Genomic DNA, 22,647 nt, shown 5'->3' on the forward strand with positions numbered 1-22,647 from the left:
CCGGCGGCGTGGCACAGCGAGAACCAGCCGCCTCGGGCCGCAGGACATTAGTCCAGCGGGGCAACCCAAGGGCCGGGATGCACTACCGAGGTCCCTCCGGGCTGTCGGACTCGCGAATGGCCCCTTTTCATTGGCAGCGGGAAGTAGGGCCCCGCCCCCTTTCGTACAGCTCTCATCTGTGACTGGCTCTCGGGCACCGGCTGGCCACACCTCCTCCCCTTGCACATACACAAGAGTCACGCGCCTTTTAGTTGGAAACTTGGCGTGCAGAGGAGGACGCTGGCCCTCGTCTCTCCACCCATTTATCTTGCCATTGGTTCGCGGCGCCGCTCACGGCCACGCCCCCATTCCAGCCCCCTGGCTGGGAGGGCGGACGCCCGCTCTTGATTAGCTGGTCTGCCTGCCTCTTGCAGGAGCGGCTGGCACTTCTCCCCCCTCTCCCCCCTCCCGCCGGCCTCGAGGTTCCTGAGCTGGCCCAGGCCGAGTCAGTGTCAGTCAGGGAGGCGGACTGCTGAGCAGTGGGTGCGAACACTGCGTTGCAGTCTCGCCGAGGGGCTGGTGCCTGCGCTCGCGCCGCCGGGTGGGAAGGATGAAGCCGCAGCTGGAGCAGCCACCCTATGATTGGCTGGGGCACTTGTGAACCCGAAGTAAAGATGGCGGGCGGGCAGGCAGCCGCCGCACTGCCCACTTGGAAGATGGCGGCGCGCCGCAGCCTCAGCGCTCGCGGCCGGGGGGTCCTGCAGGCGGCGGCTGGACGGCTGTTGCCGCTGCTTCTGCTGAGCTGCTGCTGCGGCGCGGGCGGCTGCGCAGCGGCGGGCGAGAACGAGGAGACTGTGATCATCGGGTTGCGGCTGGAGGACACGAACGACGTGTCGTTCATGGAAGGGGGGGCGCTGCGGGTGAGCGAGCGGACCCGGGTCAAGCTGCGGGTGTACGGGCAGAACATCAACAACGAGACATGGTCCCGCATTGCTTTCACAGAGCATGAGCGGCGGCGCCACAGCCCGGGCGAGCGCGGGCTGGGGGGCCCTGCACCGCCGGAGCCGGACAGCGGCCCCCAGCGCTGCGGCATCCGCACATCAGATATCATCATCTTGCCCCATATCATTCTCAATCGCCGTACATCAGGCATCATTGAGATCGAGATCAAACCGCTGCGCAAGATGGAGAAGAGCAAGTCCTATTACCTGTGCACGTCGCTCTCCACGCCAGCCCTGGGCGCCGGCGGCCCGGGGTCTGCGGGTGGCGCCGTCGGGGGCAAGGGCGGCTCCGGCGTGGCCGGGCTCCCGCCGCCCCCGTGGGCCGAGACCACCTGGATTTATCACGACGGCGAGGACACCAAGATGATCGTGGGGGAGGAGAAGAAGTTCCTGCTGCCTTTCTGGCTGCAGGTGATCTTCATTTCGCTGCTTCTGTGCCTATCGGGCATGTTCAGCGGCCTCAACCTGGGACTCATGGCCCTGGACCCGATGGAGCTGCGCATCGTGCAGAACTGCGGCACGGAGAAGGAGAAGAATTACGCCAAGCGCATCGAGCCCGTGCGCAGGCAGGGCAACTACCTGCTGTGCTCGCTGCTGCTGGGCAACGTGCTGGTCAACACCACGCTCACCATCCTGCTCGACGACATAGCTGGCTCAGGCCTCGTGGCGGTGGTGGTCTCCACCATCGGCATCGTCATCTTCGGGGAGATCGTGCCCCAGGCCATCTGCTCCCGGCACGGCCTGGCTGTGGGGGCCAACACCATCTTCCTCACCAAGTTTTTCATGATGATGACCTTCCCCGCCTCTTACCCCGTAAGCAAGCTGCTGGACTGCGTCCTGGGCCAGGAGATAGGCACCGTCTATAACCGGGAAAAACTGCTGGAGATGCTCCGGGTCACAGACCCCTACAACGACCTCGTAAAGGAGGAGCTGAACATCATCCAAGGGGCTCTGGAGCTCCGCACCAAGACCGTGGAGGACGTGATGACTCCCCTCCGGGACTGTTTCATGATCACCGGTGAAGCCATTCTGGACTTCAACACCATGTCGGAGATCATGGAGAGCGGCTACACTCGGATTCCAGTATTTGAGGGGGAGCGCTCCAACATCGTGGACCTCCTCTTTGTCAAAGACTTGGCCTTCGTGGATCCAGATGACTGTACTCCCCTGAAAACCATCACTAAATTTTATAACCACCCTTTGCACTTTGTTTTCAATGACACCAAGTTGGACGCTATGCTGGAAGAATTTAAGAAAGGTGGGAAATTTTGCTATCTTTCATTGGCTTGCTCTTTCTCTCTCCATCCTCCTCCCTACTTGAGTCCTCTACCCTCAGAACAACCCCCCAAGGCGAATTGACCGGAATTTCTCTTCTCTTTTAATTGCAAAGTTGAAAGGATGGCATGGATTTGGGGATGGATTAAACTAGTAAGCGCCTCTAGGTTCTTTAAAAGCACAAGACTGCCATCACTTGCTTTTTCCCATATCAAAAAGCAGGGTTCCTATTTTCTGTGTATGGTACTCTTCCCCGCTGCAGTCTGGTCTTGAGAGGTCTGCTGCATTCATTGCCCGGATTCTGAGTGGGTAGATGAAAGTAGGGACCCGCTCATGCCGTGCTATGCCATTTGGTTGACATGTACTAATTGCAGGCATTTGGAAAACGTTTAAACAGCTTTTCTAAACCCTATACAATCACTGGCGTTTCAGAGATTGGAAGTGCATTTTCAGTAGTTTCTGTTTCTGGTTGTCTGGTGACCTGTGGGAGAGATTAGGGTCCGCTTTTGAGAATATGGTATGGGATAAGCCAGGTATCACCAAAAAAATTCACTCATTTGGATGACTTGCCTTAGCTAGAAAAGAGGGTTTTTTAAAAACTTAAAGCTGTGCGTTAATATATAACTTGGAAAGACTAGAGGTAAGTTAACCTTTTATGAGGCTCTATCTTACCTAGCTTTCTTCACTATTTGTTTATGTTTATCTGACAACAAATAAAATTTCCCAAACCAAGTGTGGTTTTGGCAGAAAGCTTGGATCTTTAACAATGGGATGAATTCCTCTATTATGGTTTATTTATTTCTTGAGACTTTCTGGTTTAAAAGTGTTCTTTTTAACCTTGATCACCTGGTACATTAAATTGAAGCATGTCTCCAAGTCACTGTTCACTGTTCCAGGGAGTTTTGCCAGGGAAGAGAAGTGCAGAGTGTGGTGTGCTAACTTTTCTTGCATCGTGGTATTTTTGGTTTGTTTTACCATGTAATGAACAGGTAAATAGCAACTCATACTATTATCACTGAAATTCTGGCTTTAAAAACGTTTCCAGTAAATAGCTAGTTTTGTTATTTGAAAGCCAAGGGATACTGAGTTTTTAAATTGTTATGATGCTGGTGCATGTTCATGTATTATGTTAGAATGTGTGTGTAACCTTTAATGAACTGATAGTCCTCAAAACTAACTTTTCCTTCTTCAAATAGAATTTTGATCACTGATAGTGGTCTCTCCACTGAAAAAGGTCATGTGTAAGTGGTGACAGCTCACTGGATGTGATGATTTGAACATAGAGTGTGTAGTTGTCCTAATTCCATTTTCTTGCCTGAATGGTGTCCTCTCTGGAACAGAATCACATTGCAGTAATTTTCAGATAAAGGAATAGAGCAGAATGTGCTTCAGAGATTGGTAATTTGCATTTAAAAGCAGAAGGAGATTCTTCTGGATTCTTAAACAGTAAAAAGAAAATGTCCATTATCTCTAGGTGACAAAGCTTCTTTTGGGACGTCATTGTTCTTTCACTACTAAATTGTTAATTAGAGCATCTAACCAGTCTCTTCTTTCATTTTGCTGTAGTATCTGTAATATAGAAAAATATCTTGAAATGCTTGAAAATGGCTTTGAAATACTTTATTTTCTTTCTGTTGCTAAATTTCCCAATATTGATACAGATAATATAGTCTATTTTTAAAAAATTATTATTCAGAATTTTTGCATATCTACTGATGGATTGGTAGCACTGGTGTGTACTCCCTGCTGAAGTCTTTTCTTCACTTCTGTATCTTTTTTCTCTTTGAGAATTTAGTTCTGCACCTTGCAACTCGTTAATCCTTCCCCTAACTCAAAATTTCAAAATTTGCATTATTTTGAAATTTGTTTTTGATTGTCCTTGAACAGTTTTCCTATGACTGATTTATTTTTACTAGGAACTTTTTCCTCTCCCCAAATTACTTCTCACAGTATTTTCTTGGAAATGTATCCTTTAAAGATTGAATTGCTAATATTTTCCCATGAATTAAAAAAAAATATTTATTTTATTTTTGGCTGCGTTGCATCTTCGTTGCTGCACGCGGGCTTTCTCTAGTTGCGGTGAGTGTGCGCAAGGCTTCTCATTGCAGTGGCTTCTCTCTGTTGTAGAGCATGGGCTCTAGGTGCACGGGCTTCAGTAGTTGTGGTGAGGCTCAGTAGTTGTTGCACACGTGCTCAGTTGCTCTGTGGCATGTGGGATCTCCCCAGACCAGGGCTCATACCTGTGTCCCCTGCATTGGCAGGTGGATTCTTAACCACTGCACCACCAGGGAAGCCCTCCCCTGAATTATATTTAAAAAAAAAAGCACGAGATGTTATTTTTATCTGTAACCAGAATGATGTATTCAGTTAAGAAGACAGTACAAATTAAAGGTACATTCAAGCTAGTAGCATATTAGGAAGAGTGGGCAAAGAAAGTCGGTTGCAAATGGGAAATTTAAGCCATGATGTTAAAAGGATAGAGTGGGTGCTTGTTAATGAAACTGTAGGAATAACTAATTTTTCACCTTCCCTTCCTTGATCTTTTTTTGATGAGTTTGGTCACTTTCACCTTACTAATAACTGTGTTATTTCTTTCTTTTGTGTTAGTTAAAATATTTCACCTGATTTTTTTTTCTTTTTCATTTTCTAATTCAATTATGAAGTTATGTGAACAGTCAACCTGCTGTTGCTTTTCTCTATTGAGTAATAATGTGTGGGATGGTTTGAAGGCTTTTTCTTCTTTTTTCCTCTTTCTTCTAACAACACCAACTATAACTCTACCAAACTGGCTAGATTCTTAATCCAGATCTCATTGAAAATTATCCTTTCTAATTAAAAATGTCTGCATTGAAGCCTTTCCTGGATATAGCTCTACATCATTAGTCTGAATTATTCTTTACTAAGGAGGGGGAAAATTTCTGTAGTGTGGAAAGAAATGAAAAGCTACCTTTATGTAGTGTATGTAAATGTCTTCTTTCTAATGATTAGAAGTTTTTGCCTGGCTGCCAGGAAACTTATAGCTTTACTTGAGGTTGGAAGACAGTAATTATGCTAATTTTTACAGTTAGCTTACTATTATTATTACCTATTTATTTACTCTCTACCAGGTACAGGGCTTAGTGCTTTACATGAATCACCTTGTTTAAATCTGATAGCTGAGCAAAGCATCGTCTCCATCTTACAAATGAGGAAATTGAGGCATAGGTGAAATGATGTGTTCAAGGTCATTCAGTAGTTTGTTGATTTGGGGTTTGAACTTGGTCTGTGTCACAGCCAAACCTGCCCTCTTAACCATTCTATTATGCTGATCCCCTTGATCCTGATTTTACATTTCTGTTTTAATTGAATGTGAGATTTGGTCAAAGCATTGCCTCAGGGCTTGTTGAGAGCAACAAACACAGAAATGTATTTAGAGATATACATGGCCTTACACCCAGTGCTTCTGTGATGTTGTACCTAACAGTTGGTGTCCCCACTTTCACTGTTAAATCAATTTTTGGCCTGTATGACCCTAAATCTAAACAATTCCATTTCCAGTATTTGCAGGTCAAGCATCAAGATTCACTTTGACAGTGTTTTATGCTAACACTGTGGTGTTTGACTAATAGCTAAAGTATGTAGTCATGTTTCACTCTTAGTCTCATATCTGTTTGTGTTGCAAGGCTGACCCAAACCCAGTTTTGTGTTTCAATCTTGATTTTATTTACATCTTTTGAAGCCACTTATGTGACAAACGGTTGCCAGTGAGCATCCTGTACAGCCCTGCCCCCCTGTGGTCCACGCCATCAGTCTTTTTCTTTTGTGAGTTTTACAGTTATTTATAAATCTAAGACAGAGAGTAAAAGTAAATCCCACTAGTGGATTATGAGAATTTTGGAAAAACCGTCTAAAGCAACGTAGTGTAGGGGAAGGAAGAGTTAAATAAGGCTGCTACCTTTGTGTGCAGAAAGTGCCCTGGACGCTCTCCCTATACCTGACAAAACCTTTCTAACAAAAGATAGTGAGTTCTGAGCCACCCAGTTGTTTGTTTGTTTTGCTTTGTTTTGTTTCTTTTAGCTTTGTAACAGTTGCATTCCAGTATTGCAGAGCTCGCTGTTTCATAGCTGCTAGAGACAGACAGTCTGTTTTTTAGCTTTTTTAAAACTAGGAACAGGTAAGCTCATCAGATAATGTTCTTTAAGGGAAGAACGCAATGTGTAGTTTTCACTTAAAACATTTGGTGTACAATTCTCTCCTCCTATAACACAAGTCTTTCCATATTAATGTGCTGAGAGTTTAATATTTAAAACTTTTTTCCTCACCAAATAAAGTGTTCCACTTGCCTAGAATCTAGGAGGATGTCTTTATTGATGTTTAAAAGTATGAATGGTGTTGAGGGTGAAGGGGTGGATGTATTTGTTTCTTTGATCTTGTATGTTTATTAACTTTTTGCAATCACACATGTGATACTATTATAATTTTGCATATTTTTAGGACATCATTTTGAAACATCCAGATAGTATAGAATCAGAGCTGGAAGGCAGGCAGCTCATGGATCATCCAGTCCAGTGTTTGTGAAGGTTACCAGATGATAAAACTTACTTGGATCACTTATTAAGAATTAGTTCCTAAGCCTCACTCAGAGGCCTCCTCAACCAGAATCTCTTAGGGAAGGGGGTTTGGAATCCATACTGTTAACAGTTACCCTGAGGTAATTCTTGTGATTAGGTGAGTTTAGGAAACATTGGTCTAGTCAACCTCTTAAATAAGGAATGTAAACCCTGAGGAGAGAAAGCTAAGTGACTTGCTTAGGGCTACCCACCTAGCTAGTAGCATCAACAGGACTAGAACCTATGTCCCTGACTCTAGCATGGAGTTCTCTCCATTCCAACAAGCAGGACTTCTGGTTCCAAGTTCAAGGTACCTTTAAACTCTTGTCAGAGTTAAAGGCAGCCGCATCACTGAAAAAGCAAATATATAGGTTTGCCCTTGGTTTTATTTGCCCTGTGATTTTGATGTCAATATTTTTGATATCCAGCATTCAAACCACCTTTGACAGGCATTTTGTTACATGGAAAATAAGTCTGAATGTGTGACCTCATTTTCTTTTACTTTACTTTAATTGAGTTTTTTTACTCTGCTAAGGTTAGACTATGAGTGTGTTTTAAGAAATGGGTATTGATACCTAGATTGAAGCCTCAGGTAGTTCAGCGTAAGCTATTTCTTTTTCTTTTGAGTTAACTTGTTTTAGATATCCTCGAATGATTTTGTTGTTGTTGTTGTTGTTATTTCTTCTGTGGGAATAATGAAGATTGGATTTGGGACTACGGGGTGAAACTTCTTTGGCGCTTTTAATTTTTGTTCAAGGTACAGCTCTGTGAAGTTTCCATTGAAATAGCCATCAAAGCATTTGAAGCGTGTGTTCCATTCATACATCTATGGGCCCCTTTTTTCAGGTTTTTTATAATGTAAGCTAAATTCTTTCAGATGATCCAGTCTGACTTGGGGGTTATTTGTGTTAGAATCACGGAAGCCTTTTAGGTCAGTAGACACCATAGTTGAATATCAGCTCTGACTTAGTATGATCTGGACAAAACAGGAAAGGATCCTGTTTTGCTTTTTCTCTTGGTTTTTATGGGGATTACATAGCACCTGGCCCTGCCCCTCAAAAGGGCCTCAGAATTATTTAAATTCTGAACCATTCCAAACTACTGTGTCGTACGTGTGAATTTTAATTATTAGCAAACCTAAACAAGTTTAAAATATTTTTAACCAGGAAAATGCACAAAATAGACTGAGCCAACATAATATTTTATGGTTTTATTTGCTTTTGAACTACTTAAACTTTTAAGAACAAACCTGTGGACTCGAATTAGATGTTTACGGTACTTTAGTTACATATAAAGTAGTATATTTCTTTCTAAAGGGCCCTTTTCTCTAAATGCATGTATTCTAATTGGTAGTCAGCATCAATTCCAGTAAGATTTGCTTGGCATGTAAAGAATATTTATTAAACTAAATACATGGAAATGGATGACTGGGATTGAATACAATTTTAGTATTGTCTTTTCATCATCTTTTTCTCAGAACACAAATGCGAAACCCCAAATCCTACCAACACTGCAAAGGAGAGATAATAAGAAGCATCCTTTCTTTCAGATCACATCACTGGCACCTCCAGAATGTCTACATAGAGAGATGTTAGGGGTGGCAGGCTGTGGAAGGGGAAGAAAGGGGACTAAGAGCAAGCATCTTCTCAAGATGATATGTTTATTAGACTGCGTTAGGGCTTGATGGAGATAATGGGGGTGCTGACTCTCCCCCACTTTTACATCTGTGCAACCGTTGATCATAAATACTGCTGTAATGATGGTGAGATCCTCATTTCTTCATACTTAACCCCCTCTTGCTGTCAGACCTAGGTGGGATTTTTTTTTTTTTTTAAATTCACATCCTGCGGGGAGGATACCACCTGCTACCATAAAGGTTAAGAAAAATGTGCTCTTCCTGCATCTACTTTGGACAAGTAACTTAGCCTCTTTAAGCCTCAGTTTTTTCCATAGTAAAATGGGATATTTTGTAACTCATAAGGTACTTAGTAAGGATTCATGTGATAATGAATATGAAAATGCTTCTAGTAGTACTTGGCACTTAGTGCTCAGTTAACCATTATCTTTTTTTTTTTTTTTTTTTCGTTACGCGGGCCTCTCACTGTTGTGGCCTCTCCCGTTGCGGAGCACAGGCTCCGGACGCGCAGGCTCAGCGGCCATGGCTCACGGGCCCAGCCGCTCCGCGGCATGTGGGATCCTCCCCGACCAGGGCACGAACCCGTGTCCCCTGCATCGGCAGGCGGACTCTCAACCACTGCGCCACCAGGGAAGCCCCTAACCATTATCTTTATGTAATGGCTCTGTAGACTCTTCCACGTTGTTCTTGGTCTTTCTCTAGGCTAAAGATTGCAAGTCAAGAGAGACACCTTGGGTCATGTGTGCTGACAGTTATGAATGTTGAAATCTTTTTTTTTTTTTGGCCGCTGCGGTTGGCGGGATCTTAGTTCCCCGACCAGGGATTGAACCCGGGCCACTGCAGTGAAAGCGCTGAGTCCTAACCGCTGGACTGCCAGGGAGTTACCCTGGATGTTGAAATCTTGAAAGTGGCTGATAGTTAGGTTTTTCTTTTTATTGTGATTGAATTCTAGGCTTTTTTAGCAGTTGCTGTTACTTATGAGATGGCCACATGTGTATATATTTTTAAGGAAAACAAGGCAATTGATTACGTGTTCTACCCTCCTTAGAGTAAGAATAATGAATTTAAAAAAATTCTTCATTCTCCTTAACTGTAAGAAGCTGAAAAAAACAACAAAGTTTAAAAGAAATAGAACAAGTGCTCATGGATTTTGGAAACCTTTGAATAACTAGAGTTTGAAGACTAAAGGAAAATCTCAGATTACTCAGATAAAATCTTTTAACATTGATTACATCAAAAGCATAAAAAATGGCAATGTCTAATATAGCAAGTTTTTGTTGCTTATAGCAATGTAACGTTTTAATACTTTTAGAAGGCAACCAGGAGTCATAAAAATGTCCTACAAAGGGTTTAGTAATTTCCCCTGGAAATCTTAATTCAGTGATATAATTCAAGAGAAGAAAAGAGCTATGTTGGCTTTTCATGTTGTATGTATATTGCAAAAAATATCTAGAAATAGTGAAAAATTTGAGATAAATATATCTAACACTTCAAGACGGACATGGAGGGGAAGGAGTTAAGAAAATTGTAGGTGTCAACTAATCACAACCATTTAATGATCATTTTGAAAGCCATGTAGCAGTACGGGAAAATTTTTGCTGATTATTTTGCATAGATTATCGATATGTAAAAATATACATGTATACGGACTGAAAGGAAACATGGAAAAAGTGTTAATAGTTGATGTTTTAGGATAGGGTAATCATAGCCAGTCTTTGCAAAAATCCCTTTGTTAACTTTGTAGAATAACATACCTGGAAAAAATTCAAATCTGCTGAGAACATTGAGTCCTGGTCTTAGGGAAAACTAACCTTTACTAACAGAGAACTCATATTATTCCATTTCTCCGTAGGAACATTTTACTGCTGAAACAAATGGTTACTTTAAAATTTTTAAAAATTGAGATATAATTCACATACCACAAAATTCACCCTTTTAAAGTGTACAACATGGTGGTTTTTAGTGTATTCACAAGGTGTACAGCCATCACTACTTCCAGAACATTTTCTACTCCAGAAAGAATCCTATCAGTAGTCACTCTCCATTCTCCTCTCCCCACAATCCCTAGAAGCTGTTAATCTACTTTCTGTCTCTATGGATTTGCCTGTTCTGTACATTTCATATAAATGAAAACATACACAATGTGGCCTTTTGTGTCTGGCTTCTTTTACTTAGTGTAGTGTTTTCAAGATTCATCCATGTACATCCATATGGCATGTATCAGCACATCCAAGTACATACATGTAGCGTGTATCATTATTTCATTCATTCATTTTTTATGGTCACATAATATTCTGTTTTATGGATATACCACATTTTGTTTATCCACCCATTAGTAGATGGACATTTAGGCTGTTTCTAGTTTTTGGTCATTATAAATAATGCTACTGTGACTACTCATATACATGTTTTTGTGTGGACATAAGTTTTCAATTCTCTTGGGTAGATAACTAGAAGTAGGATGGCTGGGTCATATGGTAACTCTATTTTTAACTCTTTGAGAAACTGCCAAACTGTTTTCCAAAGTGGCTGTACCATTTTACATTCCCACCAATAAGGTATGAGAGTTCCAATTTCTCCATATCCTTGCCAACTCTTGTTATTGTGATTTGTTTGTTTGTTTGTTTGTTTAATTATAGCCATCCTAGTAGGTGTGAAGTGGTATCTCATTGTGTGTGTGTGTTTTGTTTTTTTTTTGTCTGGGCTGGGTCTTAGTTGTGGCACATGGGATCTTTAGTTGTGGCATGCATGTGGGATCTAGTTCCCTGACCAGGGATTGAACCCAGGCCCCCTGCATTGGGAGCGCAGAGTCTTTAGCCACTTGACCACCAGGGAAGTCCTGTCTCATTGTGGTTTTGATTTGTATTTTCCTAATGGCTAATGATGTTGAGCATCACTTCATGTGCTTATTGGCCATTTGTTTATCTTCTTTGGAGAAAAGTCTCTTCAGATATTTTGCCCATTTTTAATTGTCTTTTTATTATTGAATTGTAATAGTTCTTTATGTATTCTACATACTAGTTTCTTACCAGGTATATAATTTGCAAATATTTTCTCATATTCTGTGGGTTGTCTTTTCACTTTCTTGGTAGTAACCTTTGAAGCAGAAAAGTTTTAATTTTGATGAAGTCCAATTTCTTTCTTTCCTTTTTTTTTTCTTTTGTTGCTTTGTTTTTATTGTCATATCTAAGAAACTATTGTCCAGTTCCAGGTCACAAAGTTTTATGCCTATGTTATCTTCTAAGACTTTCATAGGTTATCTTTTACATTTAGGCCTTTAATCCATTTTGAGTTAATTTTTGTATGTGCTGTGAAATAGGGGTCTAACTTCATCCTTTTGCATGTGCATATCATGTTGTTCCAGCACCATCTGTTGAAAAAACTACTCTTTCCCCATTGAATTATCTTGGCATCCTTGTCACAAGTCAATTGACCATAAATGTTAGGGTTTATTTCTGGACTCTAAATTCTGTTCCACTGATCTATGTCTTCATATGTCAGTACCACACTGTTTTGGTTCTTGTAGCTTTGTACTGTTTTCTTTTTTAAAATAAATTTACTTTTAAATTTTATTTTAAAAATAAATTTATTTATGTATTTACTTATTTATTTTTGGCTGCATTGGGTCTTCGTTGCTGCGCATGGGCTTTCTATAGTTGTTGTGAGCAGGGGCCACTCCTCCTGCAGTGCACTGGCCTCTCATTGCAGTGGCCTCTCCTGTTGTGGAGCATGGGCTCCAGGCGTGCGGACCTCAGCAGTTGCAGCACATGGGCTCAGTAGTTGTGGTGCATGGGCTCAGTTGCTCCACAGCATGTGGGATCCTCCCAGACCAGGGATTGAACCCATGTCCCCCGCATTGGCAGGCAGATTCTCAACTACTGCGCCACCAGGGAAGTCCTTGTACTAAGTTTTGAAATTGGGAAGTATGAATTCTCCAACTTTGTTCTTCTTTTTCATGATGATTTTGATTGTCAGGATTGCTTGCATTTCTGTATGAATTTTTCATGGATCTTCTTGTCCATTTCTGCAAAGGCAGTTGGAATTTTGATAGAGATTGCATTGAATCTGTAGATCAATTTGGGGAGTATTGCAGTGTTAACAATATTAAATCTTTCATCCATGAATATGGGCTATCTTTCCATTTATTTAGGTCTTCTTTAATTTCCTTCAACAATGTTTTGTATTTTTCAGTGTATTTGCAATCTTTTTGTTAAATAAAATACTTGGAATAAAAATTTTTTGATGTTATTGTAAATGGAATTGTTTTATTACTTTTATTTTTAGATTGTTCAAAGGTAGTATATAGAAATATAATCTATCTTTGTATATTGATCTTGTAGCCTGCAACCTTGCTGAACTCATTTATTAGGTAACACATGGTTCTTAAAATAGGAAAGTGCTTTTCAAAAATATGTGAATTTTGGGGGGGTTACCTTATGTTTCATTTGATTGTAGTGGACTTTATTTTTTCCTCAAAAAAAGTTAGGCATTTTTACTTAACACTTTCGTATGTATAGAGCGAAGCTCTATTGACGACTGACATTGTCATTCTTTGGGAAATTTGATAGGAAAGAGTAACATTTCTATTTCAGATTCAGATTAGACATACAAAAAAAAGAAATATGCTGTATGAAATGTGTCAAAGAAACCAAAAATATAGCTGGCTGGAGCTTGGGAGTTTAAAAGTTAATTTGTTTCTCTCTAATGTTTAGAGTGGTTTTGTATCAGACTTGGGATTTGGGCTAGAAGATGAGCACAGAAAAGGCTGCATTCGCTTAGTATCTAAGTGGTTCTGTAGTGCCTTTCTTCTCCAAGCCATTTTACCAAGGGTTTTTCTTTGGGTTGTTTTTACAGAGACTAGGAAAAACCCTGACTTTTAGTCACTCTGCATTTCATACTGCCATTGTCAGTATGATTCTTGAGGTTTTGGGGTACCAGGTAACCAGAAGAGACAAAATGAAACTCTATGCTCTTTTTTTTCTTTTTTTTTTCTTTTTTTGTGTGGGGAGTGTGGGGGGCGGTGGCTGGTAATCTGAGAGAGAGAGAATGTTTTCCCATGCTAGCAAAGACAGACTGAGGGCATCATCTGATCTTTATGGGAGTGTGCAAAGCCTCAGTTTTTCCATTTGCCCATCTGCAATCATAAAAACAATGTGCTGACTCAACTTGGAGCCTCTGCAGAATGGCATTCGGGGCTTAGGCAGTACTGAGAACCATGCAAGAGATGGAAATATTTGAGCAGGTTTTTAGAGGTAACATTAAAAACAGCTAGAATGAGACAATATGCTCTCTCATCTCCTTCAAGATTTGTTTCCTTTAGTCACTAGTGTACCACCTTGATTTAAGGCATGGCAGGAATAATTTGGTCTCTATAGAGTTGATTACTGAGCAGAGAGATTTTTCTTGCTCCAGTGGTTATACTTGAGGGGCATGAGATTGTTTGGGGTGGGGGTGAGATTCTGCTGCAAGCAAATCAATTGGGTAAAATACTATTAAAATCATATTGTGTGGGCCATCTGCTAAGTTTTTTCTTTAAAATTTTTACTTCCTTGTTCCTGTGTACATACATTTACCTGCAAAGGCTAGAAGAACATTTACTAAAATATTAATTGAAAATGACTGCCTCTTGATGGTGGGTTTTAGGGGAGGAAGTATGTTTTTCTATGTTGCTTCAAGTTTTTAAAAAAAATTTTTTTATTGAAGTATAGTTGATTTACAATATTGTGTAAGTTTCGGGTGTACAGCACAGTGATTCAGTTATATTCTTTTTCAGATTATTTTCCCTTATAGGTTATTAGTTCCCTGTGCTATATAGTAGGTCCTTGTTAATTCTTTTTTTTTTTTAATTTTATTTATTTTTGGCTGCGTTGGGTCTTAGTTGCTGCGTGTGGGCTTTCTCTAGTTGTGGTGAGTGGGAGCTACTCTTCATTGCGGTGTGCGGGCTTCTCATTGGTGGCTTCTTTTGTTGTGGAGCATGGGCTCTAGGGGTGTGGGCTCAGTAGTTGCAGCACACAGGCTCAGTAGTTGCAGCACACGGGTTCTAGAGTGCGGGCTCAGTAGTTGTGGCACATGGGCTCAGTTGCTCCACGGCATGTGGGATCCTCCCAGACCAGGGATAGAACCTGTGTCCCCTGCATTGGCAGGCGGATTCTTAACCACTGTGCCAGCAGGGAAGTCCTGATTATCTATTTTATACGTATGTTAATCCCATCAAGTTGTTTTTTTAAGCACGTGTTTTGTAATGTTTGGGGAAAAATGAAATCCATTAAAATTTTATTAAAAGTGTAAATTTTGTAACTTGAACTACTGATTTAGGTATTTAAGTGAAATTCAGTGTACTTAGGTGAAACATCCTTTTTTTTTCCTAGGAAATATGGAATATTTTGTCATAATGCAACCATGCTGTCATTTGTGCCATTTTATCCTCCTCACTGGAATCCTTAGTGTTTGGAATGAAAAACAAATAGCATTTTAAAACCTACAAGGTGTGTGTGTGTATGTGTACACGTGTGTGAGTGCACGTGTGCATGTACAACAGCTTAGCAAAATTAATATTGGAAAAAAGGAAATTAGGTTTTTGTGTTGCATTTGTTTTCAAAACATGTTATCATTTGACAAAATCCAGTTTAGATTTGTATCTGGACTGCCTGGAATGAAGCTCTTTGATACTTACTTGATTGCCCTTATTAAATAAAAGATTGGTGAAGTAGTTGAGTTTCACCTACATTTGTACTTATAGCATAAAGTAATCCTGAGATACCTCTCACTTGGGGACATTGAGATTCTGGAAACTGATGCTTCCTTTTATCTAGAGAAATCATCCTACAAAGGACAGGGAACCCTACTCAGTGCTCTGTGGTCACCTAAATGGGAAGGAAATCCTAAAAGGAGGGGATATATGTAAACATATAGCTGATTCACTTTGCTGTACAGCAGAAACTAACACAACATTGTAAACCAACTATACCCCAGTTTAAAAAAAAAAAAGAAATCATCACTGTAAAACCAGTAATAATTATTAAAAGGGGACAGAAGAGTAAAAGGAATGTACTGGAACCACACATGCTTGCAGCTCAGTAGTTTCCAGACTACCTTATACATTTGCTACAATAAAAAGACTTTTTAACTTTGATGAGATCAGGTATTTCTTTGATTATATTCCTATGAAATTATACACCTGTTATACATCATTTATCTCAGATAGATAAAAAGATGTGATTTTCTTTCTTGTTCTGAATGTATACAGAAACTTTATATTTATTTATAGGATAAGTTAGCTGTCATTTAGGCATCTTTCCTAAAGTGTGTTTTCAAATGAGATAAAATAATGACAGTGGATTTTGCCTCTACTCCTTTTATCTAACTTCCCAAGAAAACTAAGCATTTTAGGAAGTGAAATTGATTTTTGCTTTCTTACAAACAGTAGTGTTCTTAAATAGTCCCATGCATATTAGGCAGTCAAATAAATTTATTATTACTCAGTTCCTTGATATTTAAAAATATACAGAAGTTTTGGCATGGTTACTCTACAGTGAAGCTCATCAGTTGACACAGAACCTTTGCCAGCATTTAAGTATAACCCTCTTAAATATGAATGGACAGCCAAACATCTCCGGATGTTTGAGGAGAGCCTCTAACAGTCTCATAGTGAGACTAAACAGACAGAAAAAAGAATGTTAATTGACGTAAGCTGGTTTAGCACACGTTAGCTAAAATCCAACAAACCAAGTTCTCACTACAGGTATTACTTTCTCTGACCTCTTAAGGCCACTTACCAAACCAGCTGTTAGTAGCAACTGTGAAGACTTGCTGCCTCTTCATACATGGTACAGATAGAATCTTTCCCGTATTCATTCAACCCACCTGGTTGTTTGAGGCTCCCAACTAGGGCGAATGTTGTAAATACTTCCTTAAAGCTTCCTTAGCCTCACTGCATGTGCAGAGGCCAATGTAGGCATTTCTGGCAGAGTTATGCGTGTTCAGGAATCGTTACCTGTCTAGTTTTCCTTTATCCTTTTACTACAAGATTTCCTAAGGAACAGGTAGTTACTTCCTTTTCCTTGCCCCTGGCTTCATCTTTAATCCTCTGCAGTCTGGCTTCAAACTGTCATGACCAGTGACTCCTTTTATTGTCAAATCCACATCTTGGTTGTCAGTCATCCTTCCTCACTTCCTTGACTCCTTTGCTGCTTTTCACATTCAGGTTAGCTCTACAGCACAGTCTTGTTTCTCTTCCTGTTTTTCTGACTCCTTCCTTTTCCTTTTAGATTCCTGATTTCTTCCTTCCATTTCTAATTGAGCATTCCCCAAGATTTTGTCTTTATCTTCCATGGTCTTTTTCCATCTTTAGAATGTTTTCTTTGACTCACTTTTTTTTTTTTTTTTTTTTTTTTTCCGGTTCGCGGGCCTCTCACTGCTGTGGCCTCTCCCGTTGCGGAGCACAGGCTCCGGATGCGCAGGCCCAGCGGCCATAGCTCACGGGCCCAGCCGCTCCGCGGCATGTGGGATCTTCCCGGACCGGGGCACGAACCCGTGTCCCCTGCATCGGCAGGCGGACTCTCAACCACTGCGCCACCAGGGAAGCCCTGACTCACTTTTAATCCTTAAGCATTTATTCAGTATCATAATAAAAAAAAACTGTGTGGGATGCAAAGATGACTTAGGTATTTTTCCTGTTCTCAAGTAACTTGTAATACATAGGAACTTTATACTCTGTTTGCCCCCTGTATCTTGTTACCAAATTTAATTGACATTTTTTGAAAATACCTCTTACACTTTTTGTTTTCTTTCCATTCCAGCTTCTACTATTGCAGCCCTTAGTCGCTTTTATTTGTGCCTCATTCAGTGCCTACTCTGTCTTAGGTGCTCCATAAATGCATTTTCAATGAATGAATGAATCAATCTCTTCATCTTGATTATTGTAAAACTTCCGAGATTGCTTCCCTTATTTTGTCTATTTCATCAAGTATGCCTCTACTAAGTTGATCTTCCTTAAACATAATTTTCATCTTACTAGTTTATTAGAAACCTCCTGTATCAAAATAGTACGATATCATCTTCCGTGGATTGAACTGTCACCCCTGCACCCCCAATCATATGTTGAAGTCCCCAGTGTGATGGTATTTGGAGATGGAGCCTTTGGGAGGTAATTAGAGTTAGATGAGGTCATGAGGGTAGGGCCCTCATGATGGGGTTAGAGGAAGAAGGAGACAGAGATTACCCTGTCTCTGCCATGTGAGGACACAGGAAGAGGGCTCTTACCAGGAAGTGCTGGCTCTCTGCCAGCACCTTGATTGTGGACATCCCAGCCTCTGGAACTGTGAGAAATAAATGTCGGTTGTTTTTGCCATTCTCTATGGTATTTTGTTATAGTAGCTCAAGCAGACTAATACATTGTCTTTTTACCTTATCAAAATAGCCAGGATAGAAAAAAATGATAAAAGTAAGATGAATGAGTTCCAGATGACTGCTATACAACATTGTATCCATAGTTAATAATACTGTATTGTACACTTAAAATTTTGTTAAGAGGGTAGATCTCATATTAAGCATTCTTACCATAATGAAATCAAATTGAAACGAAAAGAGAGAATGATATGTACAGTTATCAAGGCCCCGTGACCTCTTCTCTGATTGCATCTCCTACTACTTTTTCCCTGACTCTTTGTTTCGACCACAGTGGCCTTCTGGCTGTTTCTTGGATACTGGGGGCATTCTAGGCCTGCTTTAGGGTCTTTGTAGTTGCTGTTCCCTGTACCTGGAATGCCCTTCCCCCAGATAGCTTTATGGCTCGCTTCCTTCCTTCAGATCTTTACTCAGATTTCACCAAGTCAGTGAGGCTGTCTGTGGCCTTCCTATCTAAAATTTCAACCCCTCCTCTGCAATGGTTATCTGCTTTCCCTTCTCTATTTTCTTCTTCCTTTGCCCCATACTATATCAAATCTTTTTTTTTTTTTTTTTTTTTGCGGTACGCAGGCCTCTCACCGTTGTGGCCTCTCCCTTTGCGGAGCACAGGCTCCGGACGCACAGGCTCAGCGGCCATGGCTAGCGGGCCTCGCTGCTCTGCGGCATGTGGGATCTTCCTGGACTGGGGCACGAACCTGTGTCCCCTGCATCGGCAGGCAGACTCTCAACCACTGCGCCACCAGGGAAGCCCTTCTTTTTTAATTTTAAATTTTTTGGCCTGCTTCTCACACCAGAACATATACTCCATGAGGGCAGGGACTTTTGTCTGTCTTGCTCCCACCTGTATTCCCAGGGCCTACAACAGGGCTGGGCACAATAAATATTGTTGAATGATTGAAGTGAATATTATTGAGGGTGTGGTGTGAGACTCTGTTATAATATTAATGGTGTGATGATATTCCTAGAAGGTAATTTGGCAATATGCTTAAGAACCTGATGCTTTTTGCACGCCCTTTCGTCTAGTAGCTCCACTTTCAGAAATCTCATCACAGGAACTATCAGAAATGCATGTAAAACTTAAAACATAGAGATGCTCATCTAAAAATATTTTTTTAATTATAAACTTTTATTAATTAAAAAAATTATGGTAAATACACATGCAATATACCATCTGAACCATTTTAAGTGTATAGTTCAGTAGCGTTAAGTACATTCTCATTGTTGTGCAAACCAATCTTCAGAACTCTTTTCATCTTGCAGAACTAAAACTCTGTACCCATTAAACAACAACTCCCCATCCCTCCCCACCCCAGGCCCTGGCAACCACCATTCTACTTTGTCTCTGAATTTGACTACACTGGGTACCTCATGTGAGTGGAATCATACAGCGTCTTTTGTGACTGGCTTATTTCACTTAGCATAATGTCCTCAAGTTTCATCCATGTTGTAGCGTATGTTAGAATTTACTTCCTTTTTAAGGCCAAATAATATTCCGGTGTGTGCATATACCGTCTTTTTTTTTTAATCCATTCATCCATCAGTAGACACTTGGGTTGCTTCCACTTTTTGCCTATTGAAAATAATGTAGCTATGAATATGGGTGTACAAATATCTGTTCAAGTCCCTGCTTTCAGTTCTTTTGAGTATATACCCAGAAGTGGAATTGCTGGATCATATGGTTATTCTATTTTCAATATTTTGAGGAGCTAAATATTTTTTTAAATAGCAAAAATTTGTAAACAATCTAAAAATCTGGTATTTAGGAATGGTGAAGCAAATCTGGATGTGTACATTTGATGCAACCATTTAGAGTAATGTAAGGTTTTTAATAACATAGGGAAATGATTATTTTAAGTAAAAAAAGCAACATGGGCTCAGCTATGATTCTAAAACTACATAAAAAGATGGTAGGGGGACTTCCCTGGTGGTGCAGTGGTTGGGAATCCGCCTGTCAATGCAGGGGACACGGGTTCCATCCCTGGTCCGGGAGGATCCCACATGCCGCGGAGCAACTAAGAGCATGTACCGCAACTACTGAGCCTGCGCCCTAAAGCCTGTGAGCCACAACTACTGAGCCATGTGCCACAACTACTGAAGCCCGTGCACCTGGAGCCCGTGCTCCGCAACAAGAGAAGCCACCGCGGTGAGAAGCCCGTGCACCGCAAGGAAGAGTAGCCCTCACTTGCTGCAAGTAGAGAAAGCCTGTGCGCAGCAACGAAGACCCAATGCAGCCAAAAAAAAAAAAAAAAAAGATAGTAGGAAATACACCAAAATGTTACTAATAAAGATAGGATGATTTTTATATTTATCTTATTACTTTTCTATATTTTCGAAATTAAGCAGGCATTACTCTTTTTATGTATAGTCATCTTTATTATAATTTATGAATACATTAGAAACTGACATGGGTCTCTTTAATAAGACACCTATGTTCCCATGGGCATCTGCTTTAAATTCATTGTTATGTAGTTAGAAAATCCACTTGAGAGTGGTAAAAAAGGCCAAGTAATAGTGTCATTATGACAGGTTTTCACCTCATAGGCACGCTGAAAGGGCCTCTGGGCCTCCCAGGTCAAAAGACTATACTGTCTTCACAGATCTACCCACACACAAGTGTCTTTTGGAATTCCTTATAAATTTCAGTGGGCACCTGGCCAAAAGAACATTCTATTACTGTACTGGTTTTTAAGGTGCAGTTCCAGGGTTAAACATTGTGTCCAAACTTAACATTTTCAAACTGTCCAGCCTTATCTTCCAAAAATAGTGTATTACTCGCTTTACCAACTCTCTCTGCCAAATAAAGGACCGCAAAGCCTTTAAGTGTTAACTGCAGAGAAGTTAGGTGAGGCTCGTTTTCTCTCCCCAGGTCATTTGGAATCCCAAGTGAATGCAAGCACCACAAACACAGGGCAATAGTCTTCCCCCAAAGCAAGCAGGCATTACTTTATTATTATTTTTTTAATTAAAAAAATTTTATTTATTTTATTTAATTTATTTTATTTTTGGCTACTTTGGGTCTTTGTTGCTGCATGTGGGCTTTTCTCTAGTTGCGGAGAGCGGGGGCTACTCTTTGTTGCGGTGCGCAGGCTTCTCATTGCAGTGGCTTCTCTTGTTGCGGAGCATGGGCTGTAGGCGCAAGGGCTTCAGTAGTTGTGGCACGCAGGCTCCGTTGTTGTGGCTCGGGGACTCTCGAGCACAGGCTCAGTAGTTGCGGCGCACGGTCTTAGTTGCTCCACAGAATGTGGGATCTTCCCAGACCAGAGCTCGAACTCATGTCCCCTGCATTGGCAGGTAGATTCTTAACCAGTGTGCCACCAGGGAAGCCCTTTATTATTTAGGGGGAAAATACAAAAAAACCTCCAAGAGTTCCCTTTATCTCCTATATGGAATCCAGACCCTTCCAGAGTTTGCAGAGCTCTTCATATGCTGGCCCTAACCCATATTTGTACCTTCTGTCCAAAAGGGCAGTCTCATAACTTCATATATGTAATATGTATATGTCTGTATGTCTATGTGTCTATACTTACATGTGTATAAGTGTTTCTATATAAACATACTGTGGCTGCCACACTTCTGCTCATGTTCCTTTTCCTAAAAGACACTTAGTTCTGCCCACCTAAGACTCTGTTGTGCCTTTAATACCTTGTTAAAATGCCATTTTTTTCTTGAAATCTCTGCTGATCTCTAACTCTTACACCACTTATAATTATATCCTATATATTTAACACCTCTATTTCTTAATTCTTTTTGGTCTTTAAATTACTACTTTTGTATCTCTTATACTGCCTCTTTCAAGATTGACCTTGTTCTTTTCTGCCTAATTTTCACTCATCCTCCCCTCATGCAACTTTTTATTTTGAAAAAAATTCCAACACAGAAAAGTTTAAATAATGGTATAATGAATTCCTGTATACCTCTCATCTAGATTTATTGTTAATATTTTGCCACTTTTATATCTCTTTCCATATGTATATATGTACATATATGTGTTTTTTTTTTTTCCTGAACCATTGATCATTTGAAAGTAGGTTGCAGATATCATGATATTTCACTCCTAAATACTTCAGCGTGGATCTCTTAAATATAAGGATGTTCTCCCAAATAATCGCAGTAACATTATCACACTCAAGAAATTTGATATCAATACAAATATATTGTCTAGTATTCAACCATATTCATTTAATTGTCTGATCTCTTTGGTGTCCTTTAAAAAATTTTTTTGATATATATATATTTTATTATTTTTTATACAATTTTTAAAGGTTACTTTCCATTTACAGTTATTACAAAATATTGGCTATATTCCCTGTGTTGTACAATACATCCTTGAGACTATCTTACACCCAGTAGTTTGTACCTCTCACTACCCCACCCCTATATTGCCCCTTCCCTCCCCTCCCCACTGGTAACCACTAGTTTGTTCTCTATATCTGTGAGTCTGTTTCTTTTTTGTTATATTCATTAGGTTGTTATATTTTTTTAGATTCCACATATAAGTGATATCATACAGTATTTGTCTTTCTCTGTCTAGGTTATTTCACTTAGCATAATGCCCTCCAAGTCCATTCGTGTTGCTAAAAACGGCAAAATTTTGTTCTTTTTTATGGCTGAGTAGTATTCCAGTGTGTGTGTGTGTGTGTGTGTGTGTGTGTGTGTGTGTGTGTGTGTGTGTATACATATACATATACTACATCTTCTTTATCCACTCATCTGTTGATAGACACTTAGGTTGTTTCTGTGTCTTGGCAATTGTAAATAATGC

At 40.5% G+C, this 22,647-nt stretch overlaps 1 protein-coding gene across 9 annotated transcripts in view; it reads left to right on the plus strand.

The window, feature by feature from the left end:
• The first annotated feature begins 455 nt into the window (after positions 1 to 455).
• Positions 456 to 22,647, plus strand: part of CNNM2 (cyclin and CBS domain divalent metal cation transport mediator 2) — a 155,203-nt gene continuing 133,011 nt past the window's right edge. For 5 of the 9 annotated variants that reach the window (XR_003677731.1, XR_003677734.2, XR_003677733.2 and 2 more), the window contains exon 1: positions 456 to 2,238. Coding sequence is in view for 2 of the 9 variants with exons in the window: in XM_007126905.4 (XP_007126967.1) it covers positions 618 to 2,238 (1,621 nt within the window). In the remaining 7 variants the exon portion in view is untranslated. The remainder of the gene's footprint in view (positions 2,239 to 22,647) is intronic. The other 4 variants (XR_003677729.2, XR_003677730.2, XM_007126905.4 and 1 more) reach the window with 1 other exon arrangement.

Source organism: Physeter macrocephalus, chromosome 20 (assembly GCF_002837175.3).
Source record: "Physeter macrocephalus isolate SW-GA chromosome 20, ASM283717v5, whole genome shotgun sequence".
In the NCBI taxonomy this organism is placed as follows: Eukaryota; Metazoa; Chordata; class Mammalia; order Artiodactyla; family Physeteridae; genus Physeter; species Physeter macrocephalus.